The sequence below is a fragment of the Felis catus genome, chromosome B4 (assembly GCF_018350175.1).
Source record: "Felis catus isolate Fca126 chromosome B4, F.catus_Fca126_mat1.0, whole genome shotgun sequence".
Taxonomy (NCBI): Eukaryota; Metazoa; Chordata; class Mammalia; order Carnivora; family Felidae; genus Felis; species Felis catus.
The window spans coordinates 74875936-74888860 of NC_058374.1; the positions used below are offsets into that span (position 1 = coordinate 74875936).

Sequence of the window (12925 nt, forward strand, 5' to 3'; positions counted from 1 at the left end):
AGAGAGAGAGCGAGCACATGCATGTGAGGAGGGGCAGAGAGACAGAGAGAGAGGGAGAGAGAGAATCTCAAGCAGGCTACGTACTGTCAGTGCAGAGCCCAATGTGCCAAACTTGGACACTACCAACTGAGCCACCCAGGCACCCATAACTCTTAATTAACCAGTCATTTTAGTTCATTTCCACCTCCTTACTAAACTAGATTTTACAAAGCTTTGACTGCATTATCACATCATAGGAAGGAGAATAAAGCAGATAAACTGGTGTAAGAGGTTACTTTGCACACCAAGGTGTAAAGAAACATCCCCATCCCACGAAGACTTCAAGAGCACACTGAGAACAGTGAAATAGAAAAGATCTTTGTTTGTGGTACCCTTCAACCTTCATAAATTGACTTCAACCCTATAAAATTAAAAATGCTTCTCTCTTCCCTCCCAACACATAGCAAAATGGTTTCTTGGAATAAGTTTTTATCCTTATAAATAAAACATTAAGAAACAAAGTGCCATTAAGTGACTCACCTAGATTAATTCAATGTAAGAACTGATTTTTTTTAATTAGTCTTCATTCTTTTTTTTTTAATTTTTTTAAATTTACATCCAAATTAGTTAGCATATAGTGAAACAATGATTTCAGGAGTAGATTCCTTAATGCCCCTTACCCATTTAGCCCATCCCTCCTCCTATAACCCCTCCAGTAACCCTCAGTTTAATGTAAGAACTGATTTTTAAAAGTCTATTAAACACACATAACTCACCCACAAATCATTTTCCCCAGTACATGTATCTTCAAAGAAAAGCTACTGTCTAAGCCTGAACAACCTCACAGTTACTAGACAACATAAAATGAACAGGAATAGATGTTCTATATTCCAAACAATTATCTAAGGTCTCTTTAAGCCTCTAAATGTTAATTTAGAGGTCACAAAAATTTATCTTCTATTTAGAACCATTTCAGGCAAAGAAAAGATGGTCCATGCAACTCTCAGAAGAACATATATGTAATATTTGACTTTTCCAAAAGAAAATCCAAAAAGGTAAGTCATTTGAAACTTCAAACACAATTCTTTTTTGGAGCATCTGGTATTACAAATAAAGTAAAAGAAAACATCCTTCTTTGTATATTACTTATTAAACTATTTCTACTGAGTAAGCAAATTATTAAATTAAGATGAAAGGAAGTACTAATTGGTAACATGTTAAAATAAAAGAAGGTGGATAATGTTATGTGTTAAACCTAATAAAGGACCAAGGAAAGTTTCAAACAGTATAAAGGTAATTAAGGTGTTGGATTCTATTTTTAAAATATGTGCCAGATTCTTGTACTTAAATGCGTAAGAGGCTCCATCATAAACCTGAACTGTCTGTAAGATTATAAAAATTTAACAGAGAGCACAAATTGTAGGAAACTGGTATAACTTATTGTTACAAATTACTCGAAAAGCTTCATAAATACTCCAATTTTGATTCTGTTTAAAGTAAAAGCTTTATACTATATAAACCTCAACTATCAAAGGTACATAATTCAACAACCTTCTGTTTTTAAGTCCAAAATTCTTGGTTATAACAAAATTGTAGGGGCGCCTGGGTGGCTCAGTCGGTTAAGCATCCAACTCTTGATTTCAGCTCAGGTCATGATCTCAGGATTTGTGGGTTTGAGCCCCACATCTGAAAGCACAGAGCCTGCTTGGGATTCAATCTCCCTCTCTCTCTACCCCTTCCCTTCTCTCTCTCAAAAACTAAATAAACATTTTTTAAAAAGCTTAAAAAAACCCCAGTATTGTAAAAGGTTTTGGGTTTTCTTATGAATAAAACCATCAGTGCTATTAAGAAAGCCCGACATCTTAAAATGTTGCTCAGTATGTTGCAGAGAAGGATGTCTGGAAGCAACATATCAGTGAAAAGAAACATGTGTTTTTAACATTTTACATTTTTATTGTCCCTAGTATTTTCTCTTTCCCAAACAGAAATTCATTTCCTCTAAACAATGTTAACAGAACTCTCAGTTAAAATGGAAATACTCTACACTGTCCAGTATGGTAGCCACTAGCAATATGTGGCTAATGAGTACTTGAAATGTGGCTAGTATGACTGAGAAAGGAAATTTTAATTTATATTTATACATTTATTTATTTATATTACATATATAAATTATAATTTAATCTGAATTAATTTAAGTAGTGCATATGGCTAGTGGTTACCCTATTAGTACCGTTCTTTAATGATATCCCTGAATCAGCCTTCAGCCAAGTGGTGGTCTAGCCATCACTTACATATTTCCAAATTCTTCTTTATGTATTCTTTTTAAACTTCTATTGTAAGGCTGAACAATGCAGTGGTTAACATCATGTTAATTTTATAAATGACTTTATATTCCTGAAGGTGATAAATAAATCCAGCAGTAAGATTAATATCTAATTTTCCTTCCTTAACATAAGAAACTGTATCTCCCTTGGAGATCCCAACATTTCCATGGAAAATAATTTTTCCTTCAGTTTGTAAGCTCCCATCAGTAAATTCTTTATTCCCAAGGGAAGAAAAAGAATTATATTTTAATCCAGATTATCTAGTACTATCCAAGACTAAATATCTGAATAATCTGTTGATAGTTTAATAAAATTTGGTCCAATATTTTATCTTACTCATATTATATGGGCAATCCCATATTCCTGTACTACAAGTGACTTGATTTTCATATCAGAATATAGACCTAAAAAACAAATGAGGCAAAATTTTCTGCATCTCGTTTCACAGAATAAATTCAATCTTTGGCATCTTCTTGACACTGTAGAAGGAAGAAAAACTCCACCTTCATGTCCTCCAATGGCCCACCCTGGACATTGGCCTAGAGGGTTGGTTGGAAGGATAAAATTATTCACCTAGCCCAAGTCCTCAGGCTGAAGGCAGAGGTGAAAGGAGGAGGGACTGAGTGGTCCAAAGGACTGGTTAGCTAGTGGGATTACAATGAACGCACATAGTCTTAAGGATCCTAGTGATCTCAGCAGCAGCCACCTGGGGCAGGGGAGGGTTGGGAGGCCAGTATCCAGCTGCCATGCTGCTGTCTCCTCCCCCACAAGTCTCTCTGTACCCCACAGGCTGCCTAGGATCCAGCAGAAGCACAGCCCCAGTAATTAAAAAAATATGATTTATGTATGTAATAACTAATACATACATGGTGGTAAATTCAATAGTACAAAAGTGAAAAATAAATCTCTACTGTTGCTCAGCTCTTATCACCAAAGGCAACTGCTGCCAGTTTCGTATCTATCCTTTACCTACTAAATATGACTTACTAGTTCTGCCACCCTCTGCTTGAATATTTTATTTTATTTTTTTAATTTTTTTTTCCAACTTTTATTTATTTTTGGGACAGAGAGAGACAGAGCATGAACGGGGGAGGGGCAGAGAGAGAGGGAGACACAGAATCGGAAACAGGCTCCAGGCTCTGAGCCATCAGCCCAGAGCCTGACGCAGGGCTCGAACTCACGGACCGCGAGATCGTGACCTGGCTGAAGTCGGACGCTTAACGACTGCGCCACCCAGGCGCCCCTGCTTGAATATTTTAGATTCAATACAAACTTAAAACCAAAAAAATGCACAGGATTTTTACTAACCATGTCACAAATAATCAAGTTCTGCCACTTAAACAATCATCATTAACAAATTATCTAGTTATTTGGCACATAGTGCTATATTCTTGACTCTCCAGTCTGTAAGCTCCAATGGGCTGGAGCCATACCGCTGGGTTGTATAATACAATGCATACCAGACTAGACACCAAAAGACCTGGGTTGTAGGCTGGCCATTTACTGTGTGACCTCTCACCTTTACTCTCCCAATATGTAAAATGTGCATATCATCTCTACCTATTTCACAGCATTAAAATGACTCAACATAGTAATACATGTGGAAAGCATACTGGAAACTCTATATACAATATAAATGTAAGGCATTGTTATTTATTTGTATCTTCATAGCAAGTAGTCCAAAGCTGACTAGATGCATAGTATTTAACTTAACAGGTACAAGCACATTTCCTACCACATAAGTTATATGCTATATTATATTTACAGAATTGAATTTCTCCTTTAGGCTTACTGAATGCATATAACAACCAAAGTGTCAACAAAACATCTTTTTTGGGGGGAACATCTATGATCTCAAAGATCTTCTTACTCAATGAAGGGTTGTAAATTATTTAGCTGGCTTCTTGATTTTCTTCTTACACTAAGGGAAAATTGTCCTAATAAGAAATAAAGGCAGATATTTCATCAAACCCAGCAAGATTAACAGTTTTGCCATATGAAACAAGAGTTGAGGAAGGGCCAAAAAAAAAAAAAACCAGAGATAGTTTGATATATGAGAACTCATTTAGGAAATACTGAAAAGTCAGTCTGCTGCCCAACAGGAATAGAGAAAATGATAAGAAAAATAATGAAGTCCTCCTAAAATCTAAATTAAGAAACAAAAAGCAGAAAAAGGACTAAGTGAACAGATGGTTAGTAAATGTCTGAATCAGAGGAACAAACGGCAGAATACAGGGAAAGATTCTAACCTTTAGCAGCGTTTGTCGCAGGTTTTCCTTACCTCTTCTGCTGTACTAACATGTCGCCTCTGAGTTTTCTTGGGGCTCAAGAGGTTTCGGCGACATGAACCACTCCAAGATGGACTTGGGACAGGCTTAATAGGAAAAGATTTTTCGTATGCAGACACATGGCAGTGATGATTTGCCTTTCCTGTAAAAGTGTTTGATAATCCACTAAAAAAAAAAAAAAGTTCATAAGAAAAAAACAGCAAGAAAATCCAACCTAGTGACTTTCAAGAAATACCAAAAACAAAACACCAACAGGTAGAATAATGGAAGTACCATTTGAGGGACATATATAAGAAATGATGCATGGGTTGCTGCACCAGGTTCTGCAACTTAAGAAGTCCTAGATTACCATACTACATAATTACCAAACATCTAAAATTGCATTTCTTAACTTTATAGTTCCTTTGGTCAGGAACCAAAGACCTGTGCAGTATGACAAAAAGTATATCAGGTCAGACTTCTTCAGTAAACTTGGGGTCTATATATCTTACACTTTCTATTTACTTGCTGCAACCCCCTCCCTCAAGCCCTTTGTGGGGAATTATTTATGCAAAGATGGATAAAGCTAAAGCCTCTCAAAGAAGCTTTTAAACTGAATTTTAGGGGCTGCTGGGTGGCTCAGTCGGTTGAGCCCCTGACTTCAGCTCAGGTCATGATCTCACGGTTCGTGAGTTTGAGCCCTGCATCGGGCTCTGTGCTGACAGCTCAGAGCCTGGAACGTGCTTCGGATTCTGTGTCTCCCTCTCTCTCTGCCCCTCTCCTGCTTGTGCTCTGTCTCAAAAATGAATAAATGTTAAAAAAAAAAAATCTAACCTGAATTTTAAAATTTCCTAAAAAGCCAACAGAGGGCTCCCATCCTTCATTAAAAACAACCAGAAGGCTTTCTTTTAGGCTGCATCGCTCTCTGCCAATTCTCCTTCTGGCCTATTTACCTCCTCTGAAGGAGAATTTTTTTGTTTCTTTAAACTGTTTGTGCCCCCAAATAAAGGAAAACACTGGCAGGAAAAGTGCTTTTGTGAACTTAAAGCCCAGTCTTATCTCTAAGACTTGATTAATAATTTAAAGTTCTTTCTATGTGGTCTTTTTCATCTATTATTACCCAGTAAGTATAAGGTACTTGCTCTTAGCATACTGAATTTTCTTTCTTTTTCTTTTTCTTTTTTTTTTTTTTTTTTTTTTTTGCTGAGGATGCAGAATACACAGCTGACTAAGCTGAATTCAATGAAAACAACTCTTTAAATCAGTACAATTAGTCTGGATCCAAATGAAATCAGACTAGTCTAAAGAAAATCTAAAAGCACTTACATGCTCTCTCAAAGGGGAAAAAAAGAGACAAATCAAGAAACGGCCTCTTAATTATACAGAACAAACAGATGGTTATCATAGGGGAGGTGGTGGAAGGATGGGTGAAATAGGTAATGGAGATCAAGGAATACACTTCTGATGAGCACTGGATGTTGTATGGAAATGCTGAATCACTACATTGTACACCTGAAACTAACATAATACTGTATGTTAACTGGAATTAAAAACTTAAAAAAAAAAAAAAAGCACTTACATGCTCTGCCTCTAACTCTTCAAATTATAATGGTTTCTATGTGTGTTAGAGTGGGGAAAGGAACAAGGACTCAGAATTTTGGGAATAGGCCTTAGGATGGGTGGATGCAGCTACAAAAAGAAAGGCAAGTATAATTGGCTTGGTGAAGATATAATGAATTCTTCACAATGTCTTTTTTATTGATGCTTCCTAGAGTGTGTGTGTGTGTTTAATGCAAAAGATTTATTTTCTAAACAAAAAAACAGTGGGAGAACATCTTGCAATGCCAGAGAGCAAGGATGCTTCCAACAATTAATGAGGTTGGGCCAGACACAGCAGTAAGCTTGAAAGAACTCCCACTGGATAAAGCTGTGAGAATGTGAACATTACAAGAATAATGATGGTGGTAGATTGAAACACACTGAATCTGTAATGACATTAAAAAAGAAAAGAAACATTCCTCTGAACCACATGAAGTGGCTATTAAAAAAAAAAACAAAAAAACCTCACTTTGAAAATTGGTAATGGAAAAGAAGATCTAATCGTATATCCTGCCTTTCCAGTAGATGTATCTTAAGGTAACCAAACAACCCTCTCTACTGAGAAAAAAAAGCTCTCCTTCACAGCAGAGTGACAATAAGTGTAGAAGAAATGATAACACTGGAAAAGTATTATTTCATTAACTCTAATAAAATTATTATCAGGCCAAAGAAGGTCAAAAGATACAAATTTCCAAGTTCTAAGTAAGTTCTGGGGATGTAATGTACAGCATGATGACTATAATTAATACCATATTACATATTTAAAAGTTGTTGAGAGGTCTTAAAAGTTCTTAACACAGGAAAAAATAATTTTGTAACTATGTATGGTGATAGATGTTAAGTAGACTTACTATGGTGATCATTTTGCAATACATACAAATACTGAATCATTATGTTTATATACCTGAAACTAATATAATGTGATATGTCAAATATACCTCAATTAAAAAAAATTATCAGATAACAATTATCAATTGATGTGAATAACTATTAGGCTGATACGAAACTGGTCATTGATAGAACACCAAAGTAACATTATTTACATCAGTTATATTCTAGTCACAAGGGGGAATACCTAACTGTACTAAAGGACCAGACTGTTACCTCTCTACTCCAGAATCACTAATGATAGGAGAACCAGATTTAGAGGTTTTCTAATGTGATGTAACACATCACTAGTTTTTATTGAAGACAAAAATCTAGTTTACAAAAAAATACAGAGGATAAATGACAAAATAATACTATGAAGAAGAAACCTGTCAAATCCAAAGGGTGGAACGCTATGTATAAAAGTCATGTCATAAGAAAAAAAGGGGTTTTCTAGATTGTAAGAGACTTAAAGGCAATAACCACCAGATGCAATCCTAGATTATATACTGGTTTGGACAAAGAAGCCATAAAGGATATTTTGGGTCAACTAGGAAAATTTAAATACAGTTTAGTGTACAAGACAAATTTACTGAATGGAAAAGAAGATGTGATTGACTTAAAAAGCAGATTATTATAAAAGTATGCAGAGTATGAATTCATGTTTGAAAAAATGTGTATAAATGCAGAGCAAAACATCTGGAAGGAAATATACTAAGATATTACAGAGGTGATCTTTAACTGGTGGAAACATGATGTTTTTATTTTTTATTTTTACCTATCTGTATTTTCTGATTTTTCACAAAGCACATGTACTTGTTTCTATAATAATGTTATTTTTAAAAATAACAGCATAGCCTTACTGAGTAAAAAAAGCAACTTGCCAAATGATGCATACAGAAAATCTTTAATGAAGACAAAATAACATTATACATTTCATAGTACACATGCATATATCTCACGCTATATAAGAGCAAAAGAGAAACAAACATAGGGAAAGGTGTGGATGGAAATACACCAAGGGGAGGGGAATAAAATTGTGAGCAGTGGCCAAGGGATCTTCAGCCTTTTTGGCAATGTTTTAATTTTTACAATGTGAATGCATTAATGAATTCTTGTGTAATTAAAAAAAATAAGGAGTGGAGAAGACTATCCCTGGGAGTATTGACACATGTTTCCAGAGTCCATGTGCTGATAATCATAAAATAAAAGCCATCTCGTTGGTTTCTATCAATGCCAGCAAGCTTAGCTTTAACTAAGCAGGAAATTAAATGATACCATATTCCTAAAATCCATCACTAGAGTAAAATTTAAGAAATCATAAATACCATTTTAAAAAAGAAATATTTTACTAATAAAGTTCTTGAGGGAAACCTTTATAAGCTTAGTGAGGGAATAGGTAGTGCTTATGAAATTGGGCTGAAAGGATAAAGCCCTGAGGCCATGGGGTGTAGAGTTTCTTTGGTTTGAGCCAGGTCTCTGCTCATGTGAAAGCCTATAAAAATGCGCTGATTTCTTTGCTACTGAAGCCATAGAAATTGAACGACTTCCACGTAAGATTCATAATAGCCATATTAATCCCAAAATAAATACTCATTCATATGCACCAAGATTGCCCTCAAAACTCTCCTCTAATGAGAAGCTTTGGATGTCACCAAAATTCAGCACCAATTAAAAGTTGAAAATTTAAAATGCATTTGTCCATATTTTCATGGTTTAAAGTTCAGAAATGGTGTTACACCCTTAAAATGCCAATGTTAACAACTATCTTATGGCCATTTTCTCTTATACCAGAGGAAAGACTTGTGAACTAAGCAGCCAGAATACCTACCTTGAGGTCTTTCGGGTTTCGAGGTAAAGACTTCGGCTGTTTCTTGATTTTTGTAAAGTTGAACCTGATGCTGGAGTGGAATTTCTCCACTGGCCATTTGCACTCTGGCCAAAGGTTCTTAAATCTCCTGAGCCAAGAAAACTGTCTGAGGAAGGGTTGTCTAAAAGAATAAAAGTTTGAATAATTAGACAAATACCGACAGTAGTAGTTTTCCATATGACTGCAACCATGTCCAACATTGTATTCCAAAGTAATGTGGCATAGCACCATGTCTCTCATGGAAGAAAGATCCCAGTCTCAACTGCCAGTAAAGTCTGCAGTAAGGGAACTTCTACAAACTATAATTGATTCAGCCATACTAACCTGAAAATTGATGAAGGAGCTGAATCCTGCCACAGCCATGTGCCTTATCTGCATCAATGTGACTCCGTGGTGTCCACCAAAAGTCAACATTTTACCCCAACTATATCTTGCAAGCACTCCCAGGCCTGGGCCTGAAAGAAGGTAGGCCAGACCAGTAAGAAAGCAGGTGGAGGGCCAAGGAGAATTGTAATGCAAATGAACAACAGTTATTGCTTAATAAGCAGCTGGTGTCACTTTGTTTTTTTAATTACCATGTTCACGACTCAGGGGCTCTCTCTAAGAGCAGAGATAACCTCATTGCTGCTTATTCTGGCTGGCTTATGGCAGGAATGACCCATCATATGCATCTGGTTCTGGTATGATTATCTTCAGTCAATTAATGTCATAATCATCAGACATATCAATACTCCCTCCAATGCGTGATATTGCAATCAGATTAAGTAAGAATTATATTTGAATCTTCTGACTTGTGGCTTACAGGCTGGGGTAAGAAAAGTTTATTGAAATTTCACCTAGGACTAGAATAATTTCTAAACCCACCTCTCCCTATCAGCAGGATCAGACAATTTAAAACAGCACCTTCAAAATAACTTCAGATATTAGGTTATGGAACTCTGAGGAACACCAGTGGAAAATTGAGAATGATAATTGTCTACTTCTTGAATTTTTGCCTAACGTGGACATCATTTTGAAGACCTTTCAAAGCGAATTACCACAGAACTCTGCACAATATTATGTTATTTCAAATATTTAATGTAGCTCTTGATACTGTATCCAAAAAATAGACCAGGTGACAAAAATAAGTTTGTACTGCAGGTTTGTTTTTGTTTTGTTTTGTTTTGTTTTGTTTTAGGATCAGGAATATCGGGATTTAGGATGAATAAGACAGGAAAAACAGCAGTGGTCAAGGGTGGTGTTAGTACCAGTTGATTCACCAGTGGATGAACCTAATCTAAAATTATATTTACTTTCAAAATGAATTATAACCTTTTACCTTTGTAATCAGTATCTATGCATAACATCTATCACTGTTACTTTAAGGAGAGAAACATAAGACTAATAAAAATGAGTATTATTAAAGGCCAGAACATTTTTATCTTTAAATGCAAAGTAATAACAGTAGAAATCTGTCTCTCACACATTTTGCTACAATATGATTAGGGAATGATTTGCCTAGAGATGTCTACTTAAGGAATAAGTCTACCAAAAAATGCAAAATTACCCTGACAAGTGTGAAATTTGAGACCAAGGAGAAGCCAGAGTAGCCTCCTCAATGGCATTTGACAAAGGCTTCGGCTTTCAAATGCAAGGGGAAAGCACAGGATCAGGCAGTCCGTTTAACCAGAACAAGGTGGTTCTATCCCCACTCAATGAAAGCAATGAATAGTCCAGTATTGCTGATGTAATCAAGCAGCGATAGAGAGGGACCAACATAGGGCTGCAGACACTCTCTTTTTGGTGTTGGTTTAGCCTGGTATTCTGTCATCATTAAGAGATCAGATTGCAAATGCCACAATTAAGATTACTTATTATGTGCACATACACACACAAAACTATAAGGAAATACACCAAAAATTTAACTTTAGTTGTGTTCCAATAACAGAATGATAGGTATTTTTCTACTTTCTCTACAAATTTTCTACAAGGACAAGGCAATATTTTATGAACACAATGAAATAAACTCTTATATTTTAAAAAATGTAGATCAAGCAATCGCTACTATGAAAGTAACCATCATCAGTTGCTCTTGTTCACTTTCAGGTTTATTTAGTTATAAATAGCAGGATGCTTTAAATTATCTACTAAATGCCAGTGTGGCAACCTAGTTTAACATATTTTCCAAAGATAAGACATTGATAATGACTCTAAGCTTGAGCAAAATCATCTTTTTATCTTTATCTACTTTTCTTTGTTTAGGGTTTAAAATGTTTTAATTTTCTTTTGTGTTCTTAATAATAAACACAATAAATTGTGTTCTTAATAAAATCAAGAGCTCTTGAAGTCTGAGCAACATTAAGTTATTAACAGAAAGATTTACATTTTCTCTGCTTTCTAAAAATGATTTTTTTAAATCAATGTTTTTAAATAGGTTAATCTTGAATGGATTAAGAAGCAGATTTTTTAAAAGCTTGATATAGAGAGGCAGAGCCAGTAAAGCAGTAAATGGTAAGCTCCAGACCCTAGATTCTAAAGTTTTGGGGCTTTCCCATGTTCTTTTTCACCTTGATGGAAAAGAGAATAGAGTCAGAATGAAAGGCTGAGAGAGTCAGAATGAAAAGACTAAAGCAGTAAATGGGATACCCACATTTAGCCCAATCAAGCAGTGAAGCTCATGGTGACTGACCACAGAAATTAATGTGGGGATTATCGGAAAAGAATACATACAAAAGAGATAGTAGAGACAAAATTCTGCGGGATTTAAAATCAATTGGAATGGGTGTGGCAGGAGAACAAAATTAGGTAAAGTACACAATAAAAAGTAGGTTTGATTTGAACGTTTTATTACAAGAAAAAAGTATATAACTCTTAGCCTTCACAGATTAAAAATTCTGATGGTCAGAGAGCAACCCTGGAGGTCTGTGACATGCCATACCTTTGCTTGGTCAGGGATTAGATGAAATTTGGTAGGCACAAATCTGAATCCTCTGCTTCATGCTTTAATTTAGAGAATGAATCTAATAGTTCAGCATCCCCATTTCAACATGGCTGTTGTTATTTGTTATTCATCATATATACAGTAACAGTTATGAAGTTATTTTTTTGCTTTTCCTAAAAAAAATGGCCTTCAAGCGACAGAGAAAAAGTAAGATTTTGATACGAGGATCAATTTATGGTATGAGGACAAACAGGAAAAATCTAACTCTCAAGAATCATGTCACTGAGTACAAAGCTAAGAATCTGGCCAAATATCACCACAGTCAAGAACATGAGGATGTGAGATAATCTCAGATATATCCTTTGTGAATATTAAGGGTCTAATGAAATTTAGAAGAAAAAAGGCTATATACAGGGGTGCCTGGGTGGCTCAGTCGGTTAAGCTTCCAACTTTGGCTCAGGTTATGATCTCATGGTTCACGGGTTTGAGCCCCACATTGGGCCCTGCACTGACAGCTCTGAGCCTGGAGCCTGTTTCAGATTCTGTCTCTCTCTCTCTGCCCCTCCCCTGCTCATGCTCTGTCGCTCAAAAATAAATTAATATTAAAAATTTTTTTTAAAAAAGAAAAAAAGCTATACATACAGATGTTTTTAAGTCATATTATTTACAATAGCTAAAAACAGCAAGTGTGAAGGGGACCTAAACTATAGGGAAAATAATGAAGCAAATGATTGCATGGGCCCATTATCCTAACTCATAGCCCCTCGGGTCCCACTGCATTTCTGAATTTAAAATTTTTGGAATTTTAGAGAGATATCCTGGTATATACTATGGTAGCACTTCAAGGTATAATCTGAAGCTGCACCCTGTAATCAAACATATTGATGGATCTGCAGTGAAATGCGTGGTGATATATCTGCATATATAAATACTCCTATTTATAGATAAATAAAAGACACAAACAGCTTCAGGTCAATTCATGTAGGTTTTGCCAAGGAATTAATTGAGGTCAGGTCACTTTTGATACCAAATGAATTACGAAAATAATTTTTGGTTTTCAGAGCTTTTTGGATTTTAGAAATGTACATAAAGTATTGTG

At 35.5% G+C, this 12925-nt stretch overlaps 1 protein-coding gene across 8 annotated transcripts in view; it reads right to left on the minus strand.

The window, feature by feature from the left end:
* Positions 1-12925, minus strand: part of SENP1 (SUMO specific peptidase 1) — a 63736-nt gene that overhangs the window by 41653 nt on the left and 9158 nt on the right. For all 8 annotated transcript variants that reach the window (XM_023256995.2, XM_023256996.2, XM_019834858.3 and 5 more), the window contains 2 exons: positions 8868-9027; positions 4585-4756 (listed from right to left, as the gene is read on the minus strand). In XM_023256995.2, coding sequence (XP_023112763.1) covers positions 4585-4756; positions 8868-9027 — 332 coding nt within the window. The remainder of the gene's footprint in view (positions 1-4584; positions 4757-8867; positions 9028-12925) is intronic.